The sequence below is a fragment of the Fusarium proliferatum genome (assembly GCF_900067095.1).
Source record: "Fusarium proliferatum ET1 genome assembly, contig: FPRO_scaffold005, whole genome shotgun sequence".
Taxonomy (NCBI): domain Eukaryota; kingdom Fungi; phylum Ascomycota; class Sordariomycetes; order Hypocreales; family Nectriaceae; genus Fusarium; species Fusarium proliferatum.
Window position 1 is genome coordinate 1,750,468 of NW_022194794.1, and position 24,991 is coordinate 1,775,458.

Here is a 24,991-nt window from a genome sequence, read left to right on the forward strand (position 1 = left end):
TAATGGTCGTATTTATGCGCTATGGTGCAAATATCGAATCGCAAGGTAGTTCCCAGTATATGTCGTAGACGCCGCGAATTATTTGTCGGTATGAGCAAAAAAGGGAGGCTCTGTTTTCTTTGATCAAGATAATGAATGGGCACGCAGTATTGCGCTTGGAGTAGATGTTCAAAGCGAGAAGGCTGAGACGTCGCGGAAGCACCACCAAAAGTATCACAATCAGACTGAAACCTACAGACTCAGCCAAACTACGTTAGCGTTGAAGTATCTATTCATTAGAGCTACTTTGCATGTGGCTGGACCCAGTCAGCGCGTCGCGTGGGTCTGCGAGGCTGAAATTCTGGAGACGGTTTGTTTGAGAGGCGCAGGTCGCTTTCAGACATACAAGGTGCAAGCTCCAAAAGTTCAGCTTCGTTCTTCGAACATATCATCGGTCACGCGACTCCTTCCCTCCGCAGCCTCATCCCATGAGCGACCTTTCGCAAACTACTCAATAGGCTCATGACGACACGATAGTGCGACAATGCCTACAGTAAAGCGACTCAAGGGCAGCGGCGCTGCCAAGGCGCAAAAGCAGAACGAACAAAAGGAAAAAGTCAACGATGGACGGCCAACCCCGGCCGAAGTTGAGGAGGAGGAGCATCAGTTCGTCCAACTGGCGCGAAAGCATTGGTTGAAAGCTGGCAAGAAGCCAGCGAAGCCCAAGGTGAAGAACGACGTTCTCAAACAAAGTATCTGGGATGTACTTGAACGCGAGGGCTTCCAGTATAAGTCTCTTTTGCTTCTTGAGAGCCTGCAGACTTTAGAGAGGTATGGCTGCCAGAAACACGAGTAACTGGACATTGAATACTGACTCCATCCCCCTTAGTTATCTATGGCCAGGATACACAGAGGAGGCTTCTAACTTTCACGTTCTGTTGATTGCGCTCATCGCAAACGTGAAACATCGAGAGCATCTCGCGACATGGAGTGAGTCCCTATAGCTTGCTGTCAGACCGACAACTAATTTTTGTTAGCACTCTTCGAGGACCGACCCGCCGATTTCTCTTCACTTTTCCGCCGACTCTTGTCGATGATGCTCGATCGAACACTATCCGTTACGCTCCGGACTCAACTTCTCTGCTTCCTTATATATGCTTTCCAGAGTCTCGACTGCACTCTCGTCCGCAAAGAATGTGCCACTCTTGTATCGATCGGTATCTGGCACAACTTGTCCACCGACTCATCGCGAGAAGCTAGCCTAAATCAACTCCCTCATCTACGAAAAGCCTGGAAGGCCGCGCACAAGCGATACGAGGCCGCTGATGAGCCCAATAAGGCACGACTACGGTTCGAGCGATCTTGGCTTTATACACTTCTCCTCGACTTTTTGAGTCTGCTGTATACAGAGATCAGAAAGGCGGGTAAGTAAATATGTTAGCCCTGGTCTCCTGCGACATCCCACTGACAACCTATTTTTAGACCAAATTCTCTACTGTGAGCGTTTCACTGAGTTTCTTGTCGATCTCCAGGGCCAGCTTCCAACCAGACGATATGTCAATACCTTGATTCAGGATCTTCATGTTGTTCCCGCTATGCGATTATCACCAATGTTTAATGATGAGGAAAACACTCTACTCCGCGACCTCCAGGCTTTGCTTTCCCACTTTACATTCTTTGATATCAATGACCAGACAGGCGCCCAGTATAGCGTGACAGAGGCTTACGACAAACATTGTGCGTCACTCGCCAAGTTGCAACGGGTTGCTCTACAACATTTCAGAGAGAAGCTTATGGTACTGGCTCTGTCGAACTATGGTTCCATTAACCAAAGGCATGAACTGCAGGCATTACTGGAACCGTTGACAGACGAAGAACTTCTGAGCCTGTTATCTCTGCTTGGTTTCCGGATAGCCTACCCTGAAAGCTTGGGTCTACCAATGGATCGCAAGTTGTTGCTGGAAGTGCTCTTGTCTAATTTTGAGCGGAGAAAGACGTTCCAAGAGGAGGCACGAGACATGAGCCTGGCACCAACCGAGGAGACAATATTCGATAACAGCTTCCAGCAGGCAGAAACTTATGATGGCTCACATCCGATGGCTCTTCCTAAACTGAACCTACAATATCTCTCAATAGGTGATTTTCTGTGGCGGTCACTTATCTTGTATCGGTGCGAGTCCTTTTATGGAGTCCGAAAGGATATCGAGACTGCTTTGAGGCGTTTACGCCCAGAGGCCAAGGGCTCAGATGAAACAAACTTTGCCGGTTTCTCAAAGATGGCGATGCCGATCTCAAAGCCAGCCATACTTGAGATTGTCCCTCCTCTTGTTGGAGATGACAAACCATCCACGGTACGCGCTGAAGTTTCTTTTGACGTTAGACGTCTGGGTGAAGGAGTCCGAAGAGAGTGGGATTCTCTCCGACAGGACGATGTTGTTTTCCTCATTGCGGTCGAGCCACCACCAGCAAAGTCCATCAGCAATGGAGGAGATAATTCGTCAGAGTCTGAACGACTAGGTGTGATAACTGTACGAACCGCCGCAATCCATCAAATCACCGACGATAAAGGGCGCCATGTTCGAGAGGGCGCAGGAAAACTTGACACCAAGCGCCGCATCCAACTCAAGCTGGACACACATGCTTATAGCAGAGATGCCGAGCGGGCGGCGGCTGGCAAGCCTGATGTTTATGGCAAAGTCAACCTTCTGCTGAGAAGAGGAAGAAGGGAAAACAACTTCAAGCCCGTGTTGGAATCCATTCGAAGCCTGGTGCTGTCAGATATTCCTCTGCCGGAATGGCTTCATGAGGTCTTTCTCGGCTATGGGGATCCTGCTGGAGCGCATTACAAGAACTTGCCAAACCGCGAACGCAAGGTCGACTTTAGGGATACTTTTCTCGACTGGCAGCATCTAGCAGAAAGTCTCCCTGGTAAGATCATTGACCCAGGTGACGACGTCTCTGGTAGCTTTGGACCGCCCTACGTACTAGAGTCTGTCGAGAAGCAGGAGGAGCCTCAAGGTAACAAGCCTTCCAAAAAAAGACGCCGAGATGCCGATCCCGCACTTATCGCCGAGATTGAGACTCTGAGGGTATCGAGTTATAAGCCCCCCAACAACGGCCCTTATCCCGTTGATAACCCTAAGCTCAACTCGGTACGGTTCACTCCCGCTCAGATTGAAGCTATTACTTCCGGCACCCAACCTGGACTCACTGTCATTGTTGGACCTCCCGGTACAGGAAAGACGGATGTTGCTACACAGGTTATCAACAACATTTATCACAATTATCCCGAGCAGAAAACGCTTCTTCTTGCTCATAGCAACCAGGCACTCAACCAGCTGTTTGCCAAGATCGTGGCCCTCGATATCGACGAGCGACACTTATTGCGGCTCGGACACGGCGAAGAGGATCTAGATACGGAAGGAAATTTCAGCAAGCATGGTCGAGTCGAGTCATTCCTCGAAAACCGAGACCGTTATCTTCTGGAAGTGAGGAAACTAGCAACTAGCCTTGGCGCCCCTGGAGCTCATGAGAACTCGGCTGAGACAGCAGGTTATTTCAATAATGTCTACGTCGCTCCAGCATGGAACAGGTTCAAGCAAATCGCTTACGCCGAGGAATCAACAGCGGCTGAGATTGTGGCAGCCTTCCCCTTTCTTTCGTACTTTTCAGATGCCCCGCAACCCATCCTCCACCCAGAGAGCAGCAAAGAGCAAGTGCTTGAAGCTGTGGAAGGTTGCTACCGGCATATTTCCAAGATTTTCTCTGAGCTGGCTGATGCACTTCCGTTTGAGATCCTCCGACGAGATCGTGACAAGGCAAACTACCTGCTCACCAGCGAGGCGCGCATTGTCGCCATGACGACAACACATGCAGCTATCAGAAGAGGAGAGATCGCATCACTTGGTTTCCATTACGACAACGTAGTTATGGAGGAGGCTGCTCAAGTGACCGAGATCGAGACCTTTTTGCCACTCGCGATGCAGAAGCCTCGAAATGGTGAACTGCCTCTGCAAAGGGTTGTTTTGTGCGGAGACCATTTCCAGAATTCACCGGTCATTCAAAGTCTGGCATTCCGTCATTACGCCAATCTTGAGCAGTCGCTATTCTCAAGACTGGTCAGACTGGGCGTTCCTACGGTCACCCTCGACCAGCAGGGCCGTGCTCGTGGTTCGATCGCAAATCTTTACCAGTGGCGCTACCCCAAGCTTGGCAACCTTCCCGAGGTGCAGACAAGTGCTGAGTTTGTCAAGGCCAATGCTGGATTCAAGTTCGACTATCAGTTTATCAACGTGCCTGACTACAAGGGTCGGGGAGAGGCTGAACCCACGCCACACTTTATCCAGAACCTTGGTGAGGCCGAATACGCAGTAGCCATCTTCCAGTACATGCGCCTCCTGGGTTACCCTGCTGAGAAGATCACTATTCTTACAACTTACGCTGGTCAACGGGCCCTGGTAAAGGATGTCCTCTCGCATAGATGCGCCCGAAACCCCGTCTTTGGGATGCCCAAGGCGGTAGCTACTGTCGATAAGTACCAGGGCGAGCAGAACGATTGTAAGTGTACTATTGCACATTTTATAGCAATTTCCCGAACTAACGTCCCCTCCAGATATCATTCTGTCGCTTACCCGAACGTCACGTGTGGGCTATTTACGTGACGTGCGACGCATGACAGTAGCTCTATCTCGAGCAAGACTTGGCCTGTACATTCTCGGTCGCCGCGAGGTTTTTGAAGCATGCCCTGAGCTTCGACCCGCCTTTGACATATTACTTCAAAGGCCAGATAAGCTAATGCTGGTAACGGGAGAGCTCTGGCCTACGCAGAGAGAGGTCACTCAGGAGCTAGGAGCTGTGGAGGGTGAGGTACCAATGGAAGGCGTAGAGCACCTGGGTCAATATGTCTTTGAGATGACCAACACAAAGATCAAGCAGCTTGAGGCAGAACAGGGAGGACTACCTGAGACAATCATGGAAGAGCCTGAAGACGAAGAAGGGGGGTATGGCAACAACGAAGACGAGGAAGATGACGAAGAAGAGGAGGTCGAGGCAGACATCTTGGAAGTTCGGGAAGGAGAGTAGAGATACTGATTGAAAAGTTACTTGTGTATTATTGACGGCGCAAGACAGGACGAGTTGTTGTTACAAGGACCCATATAGCATGAGAACCGAGGCCCTGGATCTATCGTATATCTTTGAGCCTCCGACTGAACCTCGCTGGCTCCTGTTTCACTCAAATGGCGTGCGTTTATCAGAAATTACAATTTACTATAAGCATTAAGAACGGCGGTTGAACTCTAGCGCCATTGGGTTGGGCAAAGAGCGGGTGATCGACAGTCTCCAGTAGTAACAAGTAGAAAAAAAGTGCGAAAAGGCTAGAGGGGTTATTTTCTGAGGTTTCTGGCTATCGAACTTATTGGAGGCCTCTGATCGTTTATTTCATATATATACTCCCTTGCCGACTCTCTAGTAAATGCTTGGCTAGATCGACTCGAGACTTGACGTTGTTCTGCGTCGAGTAATACGATTTGTTCAAGTTTGGCTACACATGCATTTTTACTTGACTGATTTCGACGATCACAAGCGCAATGCACATCATTACATCATACATCGAAATGTCAAATTCTTCTAATTGTGGCTGTGTCATTGGTTTGATTGCATCTCATCATAATCAGACGACCAAAGTTTTGAGATTAGGGTTTTGAGTCCGACGTGGTTTGAAGTCGAACAGGATATAAGTCGCTCAAGGTAGACAGCATTGCAAGGCGTGGGATCCTAAGATAGAACAAACAAGCAACCTACATAACCATGTGCAGCAGAGCAAAAATTGGGAATACTTTTAGCTTAGGAAGGGCTATTCAGATACATGTTCAACACGGATTAGGTGACGAGGTGAGACACGTCCACCACAAGATCAGGACGGCCAGCAATACTAACGTTAGCCTGTCTACTTGGAACGCCTCATCTAATCAAAGTGATGCTCATGTGAAGGAAGTTACTGGTTGCAAGTGATAGTATCAACTAACGTCCCACGCGTAGAAAGAAATCTTAGGCTGCGCGACGACACTCCTAACGATCATGTTGCATTTGCTTACGAAAGAGGGAATGGGCGATAAACAATCAAATATGAATTGTTTTTATTGGACATATAATGTGACTGTTCTTGCAAACTCTCACATCAGTCTTATTAGTAGTAAGAACAGGCAGATGCTTTAAGAGCAACGGTATCAAGCTCCTATCATTTGTTAGAGTTTGGGCTAAGTAATGTGTTTGATATAGATAGACATGTTATAGTATCTGTGCGTTTAACTTTGAGCAGTTGGAAGCTGGATGTCAGAATCACTTGAGTATGAGAACCCTCGATACGTGAACTTGGGGGTCTCAAAGGCAAATCAAGTCATGTTTGCAATAACACGCAGAGAGAGAGAGAGAGAGGACAAACAATTCATCAGATTCAGTCCTGCTGCAGCCTGGTAGAGTGATGCCTAGACCGGAGCTTGCGGACTTAGTACGATAGTGGTGAGGTACGGAGTAGTGCGTGTAGGATTCTTGCTTTAGTGAGGTTTGGCTCAGTTGAGGGAAGAAAACTCAGGATCCTGATCTCAAATGACAAAAAGATTTAGGCAACTTGGTATAAATTTAGCTCAAGTTTAGGATGCCTTTTGCTGCGCTTATTTTGATAACCTATGTAAAGGCCTGGTATTTTCTTGCGCCCCGAGGGTAGGTAGTTTGTTTGTTGTTGACTGGGCCGCAAGTCGACAGGTCAGTGAGTCAGTCCCCCTGATAAGTTAACAGTCAGATGCCCTGAAATAGCCAATATCCTCTCCTTTACCACTCCCGACATGCCCTTGTCTATTTACCTATCTCTCGAACAGATGCCCACGCCTGGCCCATGCGCTCTCACACCAGTGTTGCTCATCACTCCACTCCACTCCTTTATTAGTTATGGACGATTCATTGTTATATCAATGGGGAGGGTTGGGCATGAGGCGTAGAAATCGCATGTTTTGACGACCATTTCGGAATTGCCGTTTGCCCTGACAATCTTGACACCCACCCACAGTTTAACCATTACGCCCTGTTCCCCTGCACAATGGCCTCCAGTGCGCACATCGTAGCAATCGTACTGAATTCATCATCTGTGGATCGCCTTGGAGACGAGCACAGACAAGCCGGCTCATCGGACTGAGGGCCCGTCTATCTCTGTCCTTGCTAGTTTGTGTTGGGTCGCTTGGGGTTAAAGATATCGTGGAATCAATATCAATACGCTCGGAAAGCGCTTTACAAGTACAATGCTGAGAGCATAGCATACATATATTGTTGAACTGACCGAAACCTACTTTGCTTCCTATGCCTGATGTCGTGTTTAGATTACAGGTATGTTGGTTTCATTGAGTCCAACTACATTCGTGTATGCATGTCATGCTACCTAGGTAGGCAGACTGAATATACAGTCATCTAAGTTAAGTTGAGTGCTCCCTGCCACATGAAAGTGAAGTTACTTGACAAAGTTGACAGTCACCCAACGACGACAGCCTGGGCGCCTCTGAATGCGCCTGTGAGGTGGATTCTGATTGCCACCTTCATACTCAAATTCTCAATAATTAACACCCTCCCTCGTGAACTTCGGACGCCAAGTTAAGGTGTTAGTTATATTAAGCCAGCATATAGGACCGATGAATCTATACCAGATTTTCCCAAGTCTTTTCATCACTTGGACTAGAGGCCTAAGTTTTATGCTTCCCCTATACCTGTATGCTCATTCGAAGTACAGTGGTTATTTGCAGTGTCTCGAACTATCTATCCAGCCAGGTTTAGGCTCCGTTTATCGCCTTAACTAGCGTGCCCTCGCCCGCGGGGACGGGATTGACGTAGTGCTCTTTGTGGGCGAATGGATGGAGAAATTAGATATGCGGCGTCTTTTCTTAGCTGGAGGTCAGGCCGGGTTGACCAACCAACTCGAGACTGCATGTTTGGCTTGGGTTTGGGCTGTGCCTAGGTAGGAAGAAGAAGAAAAAACCCGTGGGAGCGACAGTGTTGAGCACATTCTTGGCAGCGATTGACACTGTATAGACTCCCTGAAAAGCTCTCATCATCAGAACCCCTAACGGCTCTGTCGATGTTGACTACAGGTAACTCACTGCCCCCCGAGGTGCATTGCCCACCATTGCTTCATTGCTTGCGAGCACAGTGCCCAAATCTTAAATAGTCTTGCCGGAGAAAGCCCTGTTCCCTCGCCCCTTCCTGGCAGTCCTTATCATATCCTGCTGCCCAAATTTTTTTGCCGGCTTTTTCTGAATCCTCACCAACTCAACCTTCTTGGTCCGGTGGAAAATATTCTAACCCGACCCATTTCCATTTGCTTCTGCTTTGGAACCACGTCCTGTGTGTGTTAAGACCATCACAGCGACCCTCTCCCCTCCGTTTCTTCTTCTGTCGCTGCCGCGCAGGATCGTACGTAGCTTGACCCGTCTTGTCTCTACGATCGCCTTAATTGGTACGACTGCACTCCTTGTTCGCTCTCCTGTGATCGATCGATTCGATTCGGCCTATCTCGACCTCTCGAGCCGCCCATCGGACTTACCGTCGTTTCTTTCTACGAGATCTCACCGCACGAGATCGTGGTGTTTCGTTTATTTTTTTTAAAAAAAGGGAAACGACTTGTGCGTCTCTCATCTTCGTCGATTCTTGTTGCCCCGCTGCAGCTTCGAATAATTCCACGTCCCTACCCGGCACCCGGCGCCATCTATTCCGCTTTCTCCCTCGACGCCCACAAAAAAAAAATATCCCAACACCACCGCAATCTCACATCGCGAGCGGCACCGAACTCCCCATATGACGTCGCCTGCCAACAAGCAGAATCCCATCCAGGCGAACAACACCCCCGCGACTACGGCTTCTTCGTATGCCTCTGCTGCAGGTGCGCCTAAGAAGTCAGCCCAGGCCCCTATAGTCGCAACTGGATCCCACCCTCCCACGGTGGTTGGAGTTTCGTCTTCTTCGCAGAATGCGAAAGACGCCTCATCGTCTCCTGTGAACGGCAAACCCGCCGTCACCCCCGCTGTCCCTGCTGTCACTCGCAGCAGTGCTAACCTCAACGGTCCCGATCATTCTCGCAAGAGCTCCGTCACCATGGCTGCCAACGGTCCAAACAGTTTTGTCGCCAACGGTGGTCCCGTCACCGCTGGTAAGCCTGGCATCCAGTTCGGCTACGACTCTCCTGCAATGACCAACAGCACACCTCAGACCTCCAGTGCTGCGCCCATTCCTATTCCTGGTGGTGGAAATGCCCGAGTCCCCTCTCCTGCTCACTCACCTTCACCTATTCCTCAGCCTTCGGCCAGTGGTGGCCGGCCTCCTTCTGGTCTCCAGCAGGCAGGAGGTAATACAATGACATTTGGCAGTCTCGGCAGCGATGGCGAAGTAGGTTCTTTCAGATTCGTCTGTCAAACAGTTGCCCTCGAACTCGTCACTGACTTACTCTCTAGCGCCATATGAGGCAGGGCTCTACTCCAACGAACCCCAATGCACAGCCTGGAGCTCACTTCCGACGTGAATCTGGCCACTCAGCGCAAGGTGACGGCGCTGGTCGAGGTAACTTCCAGCCCCAGGGTGGTCGTGGCCGCGGATACAATCCCCACGGCGGCAACTACAGCTCGCAGATGGGTTTCCCTCCCGCCAACCAGTTCCGTAACGGCCCTGGTCAGGGTCGTGGCATGCCTCCAGCGTTCCAGCCTCAGGGTCGTAACCTTCAGTACCCCAACTCCCCACAGCCTGCCCGAAGCCCGGCTCTCGTCCCCTCGCTCCCGGGTACACCTAACATGCAGCCTGCCACTATGCAGCCTGGCATGACGCCTCAATACCATTACCAACCTCCCATGCCTCAACAGCATCAACAAGTACAGTACCCCCTTTCTCAAGTTGATAAGCCTTTCTCGAAAAACAGCAAAAAGAACAAAGGGAAGCGTGGCGACCTGGAAAAGTCGGTCCAGGTCAACCACCCGCAAGAGTCGTCACGAGATCTGCATGGGAACGAGTTCAACCAACGTCGGCGTTTCAGTAAACGTTTAGATCAACCATGGCGAGAACCAGATACCAGCAGCTCGCGTGTAACGTCATTCACCTATCCCAAAAAGACCTTTCAACCCCTATCCTTGAATGAACCAACGCCGTCTCTCGACTTGTCACCAGGAAGTGGCTTCTTTGAATACATGCTAACTTTAAAAAAACAGAACTACGGTTATCCTCCCCCGCAGGTGGATGGCTTCGGACGCCCACTGTCGATGCAATACAATTATGCCAATATGCCGTATATGGCTGTACCTCCCCAGGCTAACTCTCCTAGCTACGGACAGAACTATGTCACTCCCTATACACAGCATGGTCACAACATGTCACGAACACCCTCTCAGCCTGAGAGGCCACCGAGCGCCAGCCAGCCAAATGCTCCGGTCGTTGTGTCATCTACCCCACAGCCCCAGAATTCGTCATTAAAGCCCACCGCAAACAGCTTCGTCAAGGTGCCTAAGAAGAGCGCCGCTATCCAGATCAAGAACGCTGCTGGTGAAGTCATTGACACCTCGTCCTTCAAAACTCCATCATCTCCCGCTCCCAGCATCCAGCAATCCAAGACTCCTCCCGTGATCGTTTCATCTACCCCTCCTCCAAAGCCATCTACCCCATCTCACGGCCGCACTGATAGTCATGCTGCCACCAAGACCGCCAAGCAGATTCAGGATGAGCTTAAGGAGAAGATCAAGCAAGCCACGCAGGCGCCGCCCAAGGAGGATAAGCCAAAGCCCGTTGAGCCTGCAGCTAAAATCGAAGACAAGCCTGCTGAGCAATCTGAGGCCAAGCTCACCGAGACCAAGGCCGAGCCTGCACCTTCTACTAAGGCTGAGCCTGAAAGCAAGCCCGAACCTGAGGTCAAGGCCCCTGAAGCCACTCCTAAGATAGAGGAGCCTAAGAAGGAGGCTGAGAAGCCCGCTGAGCCTGCTAAGAAGGAAGAAACTGAGGAGGAAGAGATAGAGCGTATGATACGTGAGATGGAAGAAGAGGATGCTCGCCGTGAGAAGGCTGAGGAAGAGCACCGTAAGAAGGTCGAGGCCCAGAAGGCCATTGCCAAGGAACAAGCCGAAAAGGATCGTGTTAAGAACGCTGCAGAGGAAGACCGCAAACTCCGAGAACAAGAGCGCGAGATGGAGCGTCTCGAGGAGGAGAAGGAGAAGCGACGTCAACAGGCCGGCTCATCTGCTCCTTCAGTCGCCGAACTCCTCTCCCAGGCTCGAAGCGGCAAGGACACTGAGCCTACCAAGGTCGAGTCTGTTACCGACAAGCTTGCTAGCATGAAGATTGGAGGCGATAAGCCTGCCGACTCTGCTGCGCCCAAGCACGAGAAGCGTGGTGCGAAGCCTGCTGCTCTCAACTTGGCCCCTCTTAACACCAAGCCTGTTGAGCCTGCTCAACCTAGCGCTGCCCTGCAATCGCTCAAGTCTGCTCGTTTCCTGAAGGTTATCGAGCAAGATATCTACCCTGCTGGCATCAAGTCGCCCAATCCTGCCCTTAATGCAGCTGTCCAGAAGAAGGGCAAGACATTCAAGTATGATGCCAACTTCTTGTTACAGTTCCAAAAGGTCTTTACTGAGCAGCCTTCTCTCGAATTCGGCCAGCAAGTCAAGTCTCTTATTGGCGATGACCGTTCCAGAACCAACACTCCTGGCGGCTCTGGCCGAGGCTCTCGTGGTCCCAGCTCAGGTATCGGCAGTGGATTTCCTATGGGTAGCTTCAACGCCCCCACCGCTTCCCGACCTCTCCCCAGTAACAGTACCTCTGAACTCCGTTTCGCCCTGTCCAACCAGCAGCGACCTGGCATTGGTTCCATGGGCCGTGGTCCCAGCAATTTCCCTACAGGCGGCTCCTCCCGTGGCCCCTCTCAACTTCCTAACTCTCCCCGTGGGTCCCGTCGTCGTGGCGGCGGCAGCCAGCGTGGCGAAGGCGTCAGGGAGGCTCAGGCTGCTAAGACCATGCCTTTGACTGCCGGCCAGGAGCTTAAGCCCATTGCCCAGACCGCCAATGGTTGGAAGCCTACAAGTATTGGCAAGAATGCCAATCCAGCCGCTGCTAATCCCTCTGGTCATCTTGAGCCTGATATGGTTCAAAGAAAGGTCAAGGCGGCACTCAACAAGATGACACCCGAGAAGTTTGACAGAATTGCAGACCAGATCCTGCTCATTGCATCCCAGTCCAAGGATGAGTCCGACGGGCGTACACTTCGTCAAGTCATCCAGCTCACCTTTGAGAAGGCCACTGATGAGGCCCATTGGGCTTCCATGTATGCCAAGTTCTGCAAACGTATGCTTGAGACTATGAGCCCCGACGTCCGTGATGAGCGTATCAAAGACAAGAATGGTAACGTCGTCAGCGGTGGTAACTTGTTCCGCAAGTACCTTCTCAACAGATGTCAGGAGGAGTTTGAGCGCGGTTGGACCGTTAACTTGCCTGACAAGCCTGATGAGGAAGAAGACGCTGCGGGTAAGAAGACTGCTGAGGCTGCTCTCCTGTCCGATGAGTACTATGCTGCTGCTGCTGCCAAGCGACGTGGTCTTGGTCTAGTCCAGTTCATCGGTGAACTTTACAAGCTCGGCATGCTTACTGAGCGTATCATGCACGAGTGTGTGCACAAACTCGTCGACTATAAGGGAGTACCTGACGAGGCTGAAGTTGAGTCGCTTAGCAAGCTGCTCAGGACTATTGGTGGCAACCTCGACAGCACTGAGAAGGGTCGACCCATGATGGACGCTTACTTCCAGCGCATCCAGACCATGATGGATCTTCCCGAGCTTCCCAGCCGACTCAAGTTTATGCTCATGGACGTTATGGACCTGCGCAAGGCCGGATGGCACTCCAAGGAGACCAACAAGGGCCCCAAGACCCTCGATGAAGTCCGAGCTGAGGCTGAGGCTGCTCAGGCCGCCAAAGCTCAGGAGGCTGCTCGCACTAATCAGCGAGGTGGCGGTCGCCCTCCCGTCGGACGAGGCGACGCTCGCAACTTCTCGGCTGGTTACGCACAACAAACCAGTAATCAGGTCGGAATGGACGACCTGCGCCGTCTGAAGGGCTCTGCCAACCGAACCTCAAGCGGCAACATCTCTCTTGGCCCTGCTTCCATGCTCTCTTCTCGTAGTAACAGCGGAAGACGCATGGGTCCTGGCGGCTACCTGGGTCCTCGCGGTGAGGATTCTGCTACTTCCTCACGCACTGGCACTCCTCCTACCCGCGAGAACACCTCCCACTCTAATGCATTCAGGTAAGTTTGACTAGTGCCATGTACATTCAAATTTTGAGTTGCTGACATGTATTTAGCCTCCTTGCCAACATGGAGAATGACCACCCGGCTTCGCCCCCGTCTACTTCTGCCTCCCCCGCGATGTCGAAGGCTGTCCCTGACAGTGATAAGAAAGAGAGCGAGTAAAAGTATTCTTCTTCCTTCGGTGTCTTGCATTTCGGCAGAATAGACTAGGCGGTGCTGTGTTTTCTTGCATTTACAGGCCTTTTTTTATTATTTATTCATCAGACGTGTCACAAAAGTTGAGCACATTTTCTTTTTCCAGAACTCATGATACCTTGCCCATAGATAGACGGACACGATTCCTCTCAGCGTGAGAGGTGACCCCTACATCGGACTAGGGATTTCCTTCACCATTGTGCACATTACCACCTACCTCAGCCCCTTTTCTGATCATACTTCGAGTGTGTTTCAGTTCTTTAATGTTGTGGAGGATTTCCGGTTCAAGGGTTCGGGATGGCCCTATCGTTGTCGTTGGCCAGCATACTTCTGGCTGTTTTATTTCCAGGAGAGGTCACGCACGAAAAGGGGGAGGTAATGATGGTGGAAAAGCGTCACGATGATCACGTTGCAACCGTCATATACATACGTACGACTCGGGGTGGATGGCGGAGGTGGTGTTCAGGGCATTTGCGGTTGAATTTTACTTCGGACTGAACGAGGCAGAACGCGAAAGGGAATGGAATGGAATGATAAGGAATGAAACGGTTTTTCTGGTGCATTCTTCCTCTCTGGCCTTTCGTTCGTTATACGTGGACAGTCTCTCGCCATGCTTTCGCCCCTTCGCTGGCTTTAGATGTTGCTACTTCACTTAACGCTGACGAATCACATCAAGTCACGATGGGTTAGGAAAGGGTTCTCAAACAAGACCATGATTGATGATGACGACCCAGGCTCTCTTGACTTAGCCTCACGAGCATATGCATTGTTGTACCAAGAAGGAGGCCATGGCCGCTCGCCAACGGCTCTATCACTTGGTGTGTAATGTATGGAGGCGCTCAGCCTGGTCAAGCTTTAATGAAAGGGTCTTGATGATGCTTTGCTGTATATCATCTAATTTCGAAGAAGCATGGGCCATTGGCAGGGACAATTTACATATATGTTCAAACCTGCTGCCTCTTACTCGTGAATGTTGGACACAGGGAAGGTGTGTTGAGAACGGACAAGTATATGGAAACTTTTTAAAACACTGTAGCTTGGTACTAGAACACTCGACAGGCTTCGCTCTGATCAAGCTCCTAAACACTACTAAAAACTCGCTTACTCTTGTGCATGCCAAAACTATTCATTACTTGCATGTGAAGCTGTTATCCTTTCTGTTGATCCTAAACAAACCAATCCGTGTGAATATTTAATCCCCAGACGCCACTGACCCAAATATACATCAACATTTCACAGCATAACCATAAATGTCCTTCCACTTCCCTAAGAAACTCAGGCCATTGGTTTGAAGCCCAGCTTGGTGAACAGAGTATCCATGGCTACCCATTGCCGACCACACTTATCGAGATACTTGTCAACAATACCCTTCACATTTCCAAAGCGTACGCGGTTGTGTTCAGCCAATGCAAGGATGTTCTCCCGATCTTGCCTGGACATCTCAGTGCTCGTGGCCTTGGCCTTGGCCTTGTCGACATCCCACAGGCTGGCGAAGTAGAGAAGCTGGGTGTAGATAGCCTTTTCTGTGTATTCGTAACGCATTCGACCAAGACAATCTCGGGCAAGTCCCTTGGGGCCAAGGCAGCGAGAACCATAAACACTCATTTGCCGTGTTCGATTGCCGCACTGGCTATCATCGCAGACCAGCCAGCCCTCGTAGTACCGACTTGTCTGAGTGCGGATGGCGTGCTCCATCTGGGCCACGACAGAGAGCGTTGAGATGACACTACCACACGAGCCGCAGATGACACCGGATTGGGACACATGATCGGGGAACGCAGCCAGGCCCTCGAACACGGACGAGCTTTTGCACTTGCGGCAACGCAAAGAGAGCCGAGCACAATCACCGAAGCGGACCTCATCTGGAATCTGAGAGTCCAAGGGGTGGATCTCAAGGTCGTTGCTTGAGCTGTTCTGCTGAGTCTGGAATGAGCTGTAGCGCTTGATATCAAGACCAAGGTGCTCTGCCAGTTGTGATGTTGATGTTCCGACAATATTGGCACAGAGACGCTCGACAGGAGGGAAGATCTGCTTGCCAATATACCACTCAACATCAGGAAGTAGAGTAGGGTCTGCCTTGAGATCACCAGGAGTGTAGGCTCGTTTGGGAGCAGGCTCAGAGCTCTTGCTATCGCCCGTAATCACGTACGCGATAACATCTCCCTTGCGAACTGTCTTGCCTTTGGCCATTTCACGGAGAGCAACTTGGACCTGAGGCATAGAGTTGGAGTCGGGGTAGTCCTTGGGTGCTTTTCCAAGCTGTGTATGGATGATGTACTTCTGAACAGGAATAGTCTGCTCACGCATCTTGCCAGCAATGTCGCTCAAGTACTCATGGATTCGGGCGATTGAGACTTCGGTGTCGTCGCCCGACAGAATTTCGTTAAGAAGGTGTTGGGAGATCTCCTTGGACAGAGCACAGTATTCTCGACGCTTCATGTCGAGACCCTTGACTTCCATCTTCTCGATGAACTTCCCATCCTTCTCTACAAGGTTGATAGCAGCATACTTCTTTTTCGCTTGAAGGAGAATACGGCGAAAGACATTGTCAATATCGATCTCAAGCAGCTTGTACTGCTCATTGACTGCTTTCTTGAAATCGTTGCCAACCTTGAACGCATCGGCAACATTATCCACGTTGGCATTGATCATGACGGAATCAGTATCACCATAGATGACCTGCAGTGAGCTGCTCTCGGCAAGCTCCTTGGTACTGCGGAGAATCTCGCGGCCCTTGAAGGTTGTCAAAACAGCCAGAGGTCGAGCGTAGAAGCGTGACTTGGTATAGCCCAAACATCCGTACATGGAGTTGGCAGTGAGCTTGAGGGCAAGCTGCTTGATGTCCCATGTGGCCAGCTCCTCTGGGGTAGCCTTCTTGTCCTTCATGAGACTTTTGACTTGTCGACGTCGACTGACGAGAGTAGCAATGAGCCTAGGTAGGATACCTTGATCCTCGTTGATTGGAACTTCGGGAACTTCATCTTCTTCACTGTTCTGTGGGTTTGATTAGTCTCGAGGTTCAAGCAGGAATTCTCGACAGACTTACTGTGGCTGGTCTATCGACAGTTGTAAAGCAGATGTTGAACTCCTGAATAATAGAGGGATAAAGGGAATTAAAGTCCATGACAAGCACAAACTTATCATATAGACCTTTCTCGGGCTCAAAAACCAAGCCACCCTTGTACTTGTCCTTCTTCTTCCCCTCACCAGCCTCTTCTTCACGCTGTGCCTCTTCAGCACGCTGGCGACTGCGAAAAGTCTGCTTATCAGGGCAGATGTACTTGTTGCGATAGAACTCGTGGAGCAAAATGTACTCGTTCCGCTCTGCACGCGTGCCGGTCAGAGTTCGAGCCCAAGAGTTACCCGCCAGATTGGTGAGAACCTTCGTCAGTGGCAACATCTGAACACCCAGGCCCAGGGCTGCAATGAAGTGTGTATCGGCCTCCATGTGAGTGATGTAGTCGAGAAGTCCCTGCTTCTCCCTGGCCCACGTCTTCAGGGCAACCTCATTGTCAAAATCGCGGCGCCGGTTATCTCCAGAGAGGTACAAACTGCACATCTCTGTCAGGCTCCATGACTGGCACTTGAACATGACCGACTTTCCAGCATCGTTGGCCAGATCACATAGCAGACGTCCTGATAAGATCTGGCGTTCGGCAAAAACGTTACCGCCAGTCTTGCCGATGGACGATGGCCACTGACTGCGACGGAGTCTGCCTAGCCTGGACCATCCGGGTATTTTCTTTTCATATAGACGATTGAGGAGCACACTGTAGTCTACACCCTCCAATTGATGTCCAAGAATTACATCTGGGTCTGCAACATCTAGCTGGGCCAAGAAGAAGGCGAGGATATCGGCTTCTTGCTTCTTCAGCACAATCAAGCCACGATTCCTTTTCTTTGCAAGGTGATCGAAGCCCATGGGGAACGCCTGGCCATGCGGCCGGATAACTGTAAAGGTTCGACAGGGCAGCTTTTCTGCAGGGGTTGTGTCACTGAGGGATATCTTCTCGTAGATTCTTGCACTGATGGCCAGAATTTCTTGCTTGTTATCCTTCTCATTGAAGGCAGTCCGTAACGAGACACTCATAAGAGTCAGGGGAGGCGCATCGAGATTGTCAGACTCGCTAAGAACAGAAACCATGTTGGGGTGATCGGCCAAAACCTCAAGCTTGCAATGGGAAGCATTCTTGAGCTTGTCAAAATCGGCATCCTCAATCTTCAGCCAGCATGGGCCCATGATATTCTTCCAGAGAACGAACTGTTCAAAAAGAGCAGTGTTGCTACCAAAGACGTGAGAATATGTCTCACCGGGTCGGTTGGGGTCGACTTCAGGCTCTGGGATACTTGTTAGCTGATTTGGGGGACCTGCAGGGGGAATGTGGCCACTCACTGTTGTATGGGTAGAGAAGTTTCATGTACTGTGCTTCCTTGGGGACATCACGGAGCTCAAAGGCATATTTCCTGGTGCAGGCCTTGATCTTGTACATACCAACATTCATCTTGGTCATCATGGTGTCAATCTCATCATACACGTTCATCATCTCGACTTCTTCGCCTGTCTCTTCGCCATTTTGCAAGCGGTGTTGACGCGGCAAGAAATAAAGCTTTCTCAGGATATTGTCGACTTTGACAAAGCAGCTGACGTATGATCGCGTCTTCTTGTTGAGAACTTTGCCAAAGAGACACAGACTGCCGTTGACCTCAGTGTAGTCTGTCCAGAAGAAGTTGAGACTGCCGTCTTCCTCGATCGCATCCTTGTAGTCGATTTTGCCTATTGTCTTTGTTTCCGCAGGCGAACTTGTGACGACGTTCAGCCTCTCTGTGAGGGCATTCCATGAAGCTGGGTCGACTTGAGCGCCGTTGGGTTTAACAGGAGAGGAGCTGGCAGGTGTGGGATAGGACTCTGCTTTCTGAATTTTCTTGACCGGCCTTGAACTTGCTAGATTAACACTGGTTGTGGCAATGGCTCCAGCATGTGCAACCTCCATCATGTCTTCGTCATCGTCGTCTTCCTTTGGTTCCTGCTTGATCTGTGCCTTTCTCTGCGCTACCTTTGCGGCTGGAGAGGAGGGCGCAGGGTCGCTCATGGGGACATCGGCAGTCTCGAGGATGTCATCATCGGCGGAGGGAAAGAAGCAATCGTCATCTTCAAGGGCTGGAGGGAGAGGGGACGGTAGCCGGGTATCGAGGGTCTTGGTCTTTTTGGGCACAGGCTCGCGAGCAGGTGAAAGGGCCCTAGCCTTGCGACGACCGCCAGACCTTTCGACTCTCGAGGTATGGGGAGCAGGGGCAGGAATGTTGTTGTCGACCTCGCCGAGGAGGTTTGAAAGGAAGTCGTCGTCCTCCTTTGTCTTGATGACCTAAAGAGAAAATTAATTAAATTGGGTCGATCCACGATCTTGTAAACGGGATGCGTACCTTGGGTTTTGACTGGGCTCTGTTGGCTCCCTTAAAGTATTCACTGATATCTTTGTCATTGGCCGCTCGCTTGGCTTGCTCCTCCTGGCGATTCTTCTTCGCTACACGGCAGGTGAGTATGCGGGCTGTCCTGAACATGTACTGGAGGAAGACTGACTAGTCTTACTGGGTCGGCCACGGACGGTGGTCTCTTCTTCGCTTTCTGAGCCATAGGCCTGTACTCGATCCCAGTCTTCACGGCCATCATCTGCGTAGCCCTCGCCATTGTCGTCGACAACAAAGTCGTCCTGATTTAATCGCTCCCGAACAACCTTCTTATATCCATCCTCGTCAACTTCGTCGTATAGATTATCGACGTCGGCAACTTTGTAAGTGTCAAAGACCTTCTTGCCGGACTCTCGAAGAGCCTTGAGCTCCGCGAGCCGCGCTCTGTGAGACATGACGGGAGAAGAGTTTAGGCCGGTGGCATATCAGTGAGGGAATGGAGAGAGAGTATATGCCGGGATGTCACTTTCTGATCATATATTGCTCGTGACTGTTTTGCAGGGAAACGATGGTATCGAGAATGGAAATGGTGATGGTGATGGTGATGGTGGAGGTGCTATTTGGATTGGGTTGGTCCCCCGGTAACCAGCGCTGAGGTGCATGCTCATTTAGAAAAGTGGTCAGGGAGACGCGCCAAAGCGCGTTGTCCCTCCTGAGCCGCGTCTCGGCTCGTGTCGAGGGAGGGGCCGTCCATTTAAGTCACTGACGCGAGAGCAGCCAATAGGCGCTGCGGCATAGGCACCTTAGGTGATGCAGATTCTTTAAGTACCCCGCGCAGGGGGAGTACTTACATGTTGGTAGCTTACATAGGTACCTTAAAAATATATGCGGCGGGATCACTTGATTACTAGGTAGTTTCTAGGTAGGTAGGTAGTCTTGTTTCTCTCCAAACAACCTGTTTGCTGTTAGTGCCGCCGAGACTCTTGTCAGGGCTTTAACCAAGGCAGCCGTTGCATCTTTACGACTGCATTTGAAAGTCAATACGATATAATGACTAGGTACTAAACAATATCCAATCCGTTAGGACATCAATTTGTTTAAGCGGTTGCAGTCAATGCCTTTATAAACGTGATGTTTTTAAGTTGCCGCTTATTGAATTGATGTTGGTAGTATCCGTAGTGTTGCGTCATTACTCGGAATAAGTTAGGTCAAATGGGAAAAAAGACCCCCCAAAAAAACAGCCTCAAGTTCAGATCCTTCTTCTTCTTCCAGCTAGTCGTCTGATAATATCATTGTGTTTAAGGACATCCCAAAAATACATGTTGCCCGGCCGTCCCGGTACGGCCCCACTCACCCGGAACGGAGGATGACCCACAATGAACGCGTTCATCTCTCGGCTCAGTCAGATACATCCATAGGTAGTGACTACCTGACCATGCATTGGAGATCCATCCGTTCAGCTTGTAGGTATGTTAATGCAACGCAGGTAGGAGCTGAAATTCCAGGACATCCCCTTTCCAGAAATTCGTTGTGATTATTAGTCTTGATACACTTTAGGCAATTGGTGTTGGTGGTGGTGATAATGCACTGGTCAGTAATTCACTCCTTCCTTACGGATATTCTTTTATAAGCTCTTCGAAAGAGCTACCCATGGCATTTGACTGCGAGCTCAGTCAAAGGACCCTTCCCAAAGTAACACAAACTCTCAACTTGTTCCTGTACTTACCTAGGTAGGTAGGTACCTAAGGTTGGTACTCTCTACAGTGGATGTCTTCCTACCTGCCTACTACCTAGGTAGGTACCTACCTTAAGTGGGTTACCTTGAGTATGTACCTAGGCCGCCTTTTTTCACCGAGCATCAGTCAAGATTGAACCATCTTTGTCTTGTCACACCATCTATACCCAATCCCATCCATACCTTATTTACTTACATCATGCCCAACAGTATCTTTGGTGCCTGGCAGGCGAAGCTCAAGAAAAAGATCCAACCTCAACCTCAGCCTCCGCTTCCGTTCCCTGAGCTTTCCAAGCCTCACAGCAAGATTAGCAGCTAGAGACTGCCACTGAATCGCCGCCGGGCTCGTCTCGATGGATCTGAAGAAACCAATTCTAGTGGACCTAGCGAGAATACGTCAACACAGCGCAGAAGTCAAAGATCAAATTCTCAGAATTCGTCGTATTCTCATCTTGCGTGTTGGTTGAAACCGAAACGACGGAAGACTGCTTCCTCTTCAACAAACTTCGAGAAACTGTCTGTATCTGAAGTTCCAGGAGTTCCTCATCTCCTCAACACAGGTGGGCGGACTAATGCGTACTCTCTTGCGGTGTACCTGACTCTATTTTAGCGGAAGATCTCAGCAGAGCTTTTCAATACTCAAGGGAGAGATGGACTCGCAATGGGAGTTCCTCGAGTAACCATACACTATTTCCATTTGGATCGCGCATCCAGACCTCCCAGTTATCCAAGCCGTTCCTGCAGGACTCTGAATTCGCGCCCCCTTCACCAGTTATCGACCAAGGTCCACCTCAGTTAGATCCTCTTCCTGACATGTCTAGCTGTAGCCTGGAAAGATCATATACTTTGCGAGCTTGCATAGAAGCGGCACCAGATGATAAGCGTCTGGAAGACAAATCGCTGCTCTCCACTACTAAGTGTGATCGCATCACAACGCGTCCCAAGGTCTCGGCAGAACTTACACTACAGCCTGTAGGGCGCAAAACACTATCCACTACGAGGCACCTGTCCTCTTGCGATTTAGTTGCTCCTGTGACACTAGTCGGCTCCCTTGGCAGTTTTAACAAATCTGGAGGCGGCTATAGCCACCCGCAAAGAGGTCAGATTTCGTCAAACTGGACTCAGGATAATTCGGACAAATTGCTATCAATGCAAGATTATCCCATGCAAGAGCCTGGCCAGTGCTCGCCGTCGTGCACCTCGGCCGCCACGTTTCAACCACCCACAAATGTACTCGAGAGTTCTTACTTGGCTATCAAAGAAGGCGATCAACCGTCAGCCATGGATTCATCAACGTCGAATACGCAATCACAGCTCTTAGATTGATCATCCAGCTAAGGCAGCAGGTCAATGTATCGTACAGTGGCCTCGGATCTCTATCTTGATTCGTCGTCTCAGTTCGAACTTAAGTGAAGTTGCAGGGCTTGATTGCTCCCAGGGTATTTTGTTGTTTCAGATGGACCTAACAAGGAGTTATAAAGCTGGCCATAGAATAGAAGGTATTCAACTAGCAGCAGAGACTGACTACCTTTGTTTACCTATTCTTAACCGAGATAAAAATAGAGCAGAATGGATAGTCATGGGAGAGTAACGTTGCATGCTTAAGCTTGTGATGGCCTGGAGGGTTACGACAAATATTCAACAGGACCAAGGCTTCAATTGTGTAAGCGATGTATTGTATATGCAGAGAAATGCTATCGCCCAACAGAACGCCGCCATATGCTATATCAGTACACCTTCACACTCTTTTTGCATCTCAATCGTACATACATCAGTTTAGTTTTACACAGGCTTTTCCCATTGAAAGCTCTTACTTGTAGACCCAAGCGTAACTCGATACTCCAATATGCAGCAGCCTTAACGTCGCGGGTTGCCAAAACGGCGGTCGGCCTTCCTGTCGTCACGAGTCGCGCCCCAGCTAGGATGGGGTCCTCGATAGCCAACATAATCGGGTTGCCTCACTGGCCGCGTGCCATCTTTGCGCTGGCGCAGGTCATTTTCTGGTTCTTGCGTTCTGGATGGCGTCTGACTGTCTGTAAGGTATGTATTGTACGAGAAGGGGGCACGCCTTGGCGGCCCGGACCTTGAGCTTTCTTCGCGTCGGTAGCCATCACCTGGTCCGTTGTCACAATGCAACTGCCGTCGGTCTGTCTGCTTCGGGGATCGGGGCTTTCCTGCTTGAGTGGTGTCCCAAAAGTTGGCCGTATTCATGGCCTCATCGTGTGTGGACATATCTTCCTCGGCTGTGCCACGACCCTTCTTCTTGCGCAAGTTGGGTTCCATTTCCTCCCGGTTGGCATAAAAGGCCTGAATTTCGCGATTGATGCGTCCCCCGACAGGGCGTATTCTCTTGAGGTCTTCCTCAGGGAGCATTTCCTGCTGAATGACCTTGTTGAATGATCCATACATGATGCGTGCGAGAGCAATTACCTCGCGTTGATCGTTGTAAAGGGCCCTCTTTTGTTCCTTGGTCTCAGCCTTGACTTGTTTGAAGTAGTGATCGTGTAGTTTGCGGTAGGGCACCCACAGACGATCAAGCGCGTCGGTGATTTGGACGCCATATGCACGTTTGGCACCAGCCACGTCCCCTTCATTAGCACGAGCACGCAAGTGATAGTGGGTAGACTGAGAAACGTTGAGGTACAGGCGCATGAGATGGGCGTCGGGTAACTCTAGGTGATTCATCATGCTGTCGAGCGCGCGGTTGGCATTCTTGATGACGTTTGGGTTGATGTTATCACGAACACATGTTTCAAAAGCTATGCGATAGAAGTTTGGTCCAGTGATACTCGCCGGTATTATATCCAGAATCTCAGTAGCATGACCGCTTGCTTTGGCTTGCTTGAGAATACTAAAGAGGCGCAACCAGCAATCCCTGTCAGGCTCGAGATTATACTCGCGAAGAATGAAATTCCAGTATTTGATGCCCATGCTGTTGAGCTTCGTCTGCAGCACAACCTTCAAGATTAGAGACAAGGTATTGTTCCCAGGACTGACAAAAACACCATTTTTATCCTTCTTAACCACTTGACCGGTGCGAGGATTTGTCTTGCGAGCTTCCTCAGCTGACATTTCTTTGACTTTGGACAAGTTGGGTATGTTCATTGTCTGTTCGATGAGATCAAGAACCTCCTTCTTGTCGTTGGTGTCGCTTGAGATGATCATCATACGACCCATTGAGCAGACGAGCTCCTCGTCAATGATTAGACGCCCCTGCCTCCATTTACTCATAACTTCTGACCAGATGGCTTTGGCGCGCTGAGAACCTTGTTTGAGATTGAACTCCTTCTGTTCGGGCGTCAATTTTTCCAAGCCATCAAGCGTGTTGAATCGTATAGCATTGAGAATGGTAGTATAGGTGTAGGAAGTTGGAGCTCGAGTTGACTCGTTGAGAGTGTCGACAATGGAGAACATGGAGTCCAGGTCGCCCGCTCGGTTGCACACGCTAAGCACAGCATTCAGATGAGTACTGTTTGGTTCTAGGCGAGAGTCCTTGAAAAGGGCGTTGTAGTGCTTTACAGCCTCAAAGACAGCGGTTTTAGGGTGGTTCGACTTGGCGAGACCACGGAACAGGGTTGTATAGGTTTGCGCGTTGGGGAACTGAGCGCGCTTTTTCATCTTCAGATAATGTCAGTGTCATAGACGAGACAAGAACCTGAGTGAAAGCTGTATCTCAAGCCTACCTCGTTGAATAGCTTGATTGCTGCCTTGACTTGTTGCTGGTCAAGCAGATATTCCAAGAGGAAATTCCATGGCACGACCAATTGCATATCTTTGCTGCCTTTTTGAACCAAAAGATGGGCTTGATCGAATTTCTTTGCCTCAAGTGCTTTTCTGACATATTCTGCAACTTTCCAAGGGTCATTGTTCAGATATTGTAACTCCTTGTTGACGGCCCGCTCCATTCTAAGGTTTTCCTTCTTTTTCCATAAAGGTCCATCAGCCGGTGCATCGAGGTTTTTTGGAGCATCTTTCGTGATAGCATCAGCTATAGAGTTTGCGTCTTGAGCTGTAGTCGACTCCTCGGTAGTCGGTATCGTCGTCGAGTTGAATATGCGCTGTGAGTGCTGAAACGAACGGGTTTGAAAAGCAGAAGCAAGCCGAATCTCTAGTCTCTGGCGGGGTGCGAACTGCAGAGCTCTTCGAAGGCACGCGCCTCCATGCAGTAACCTATCAGCCATGTAAGAGTTGCTGCTTGATTGCAGGTACCTAGGTTGATCACGAAATTCCAGAGATCCAAAATTAGAGGCAACCAACTGGGGAAAGAAAAAGACTCCTATCTTATCAGCTGAGCGAGGGGCGTTGCATGAGATGCGCTTAACTTTGCCGCGCTTGAGGTACCTAATAGGTAACTACTAGGTACCTTA

At 50.2% G+C, this 24,991-nt stretch overlaps 5 protein-coding genes across 5 annotated transcripts; 3 read left to right on the forward strand and 2 right to left on the reverse strand.

Moving 5' to 3' along the window:
* Nucleotides 1-523: 523 nt before the first annotated feature.
* Nucleotides 524-5,061, forward strand: FPRO_10837 (uncharacterized protein; the record flags this gene model as incomplete). Its single annotated transcript, XM_031231844.1, has 5 exons — nt 524-810; nt 869-969; nt 1,017-1,403; nt 1,462-4,536; nt 4,592-5,061. The coding sequence occupies 5 exons, from the start codon at nt 524-526 to the stop codon at nt 5,059-5,061; spliced, it is 4,320 nt and encodes a 1,439-aa protein (XP_031081840.1).
* A 3,753-nt stretch (nt 5,062-8,814) lies between these two features.
* FPRO_10838 (uncharacterized protein) lies at nt 8,815-13,450 on the forward strand (the record flags this gene model as incomplete). The annotated part of the gene is made up of 4 exons (XM_031231845.1): nt 8,815-9,402; nt 9,468-9,878; nt 10,212-13,285; nt 13,342-13,450. The coding sequence occupies 4 exons, from the start codon at nt 8,815-8,817 to the stop codon at nt 13,448-13,450; spliced, it is 4,182 nt and encodes a 1,393-aa protein (XP_031081841.1).
* Nucleotides 13,451-14,758: 1,308 nt separating this feature from the next.
* On the reverse strand, nt 14,759-19,344 carry FPRO_10839 (uncharacterized protein; the record flags this gene model as incomplete). Its single annotated transcript, XM_031231846.1, has 5 exons — nt 14,759-16,477; nt 16,530-17,821; nt 17,877-18,846; nt 18,905-19,005; nt 19,071-19,344. The coding sequence occupies 5 exons, from the start codon at nt 19,342-19,344 to the stop codon at nt 14,759-14,761; spliced, it is 4,356 nt and encodes a 1,451-aa protein (XP_031081842.1).
* A 1,479-nt stretch (nt 19,345-20,823) lies between these two features.
* On the forward strand, nt 20,824-21,950 carry FPRO_10840 (uncharacterized protein; the record flags this gene model as incomplete). Its single annotated transcript, XM_031231847.1, has 3 exons — nt 20,824-20,900; nt 21,003-21,184; nt 21,235-21,950. The coding sequence occupies 3 exons, from the start codon at nt 20,824-20,826 to the stop codon at nt 21,948-21,950; spliced, it is 975 nt and encodes a 324-aa protein (XP_031081843.1).
* A 531-nt stretch (nt 21,951-22,481) lies between these two features.
* On the reverse strand, nt 22,482-24,805 carry FPRO_10841 (uncharacterized protein; the record flags this gene model as incomplete). Its single annotated transcript, XM_031231848.1, has 2 exons — nt 22,482-24,242; nt 24,308-24,805. 2 exons carry the CDS (start codon nt 24,803-24,805, stop codon nt 22,482-22,484), a joined length of 2,259 nt encoding a protein of 752 aa, XP_031081844.1.
* Between the last annotated feature and the right edge of the window lie 186 nt (nt 24,806-24,991).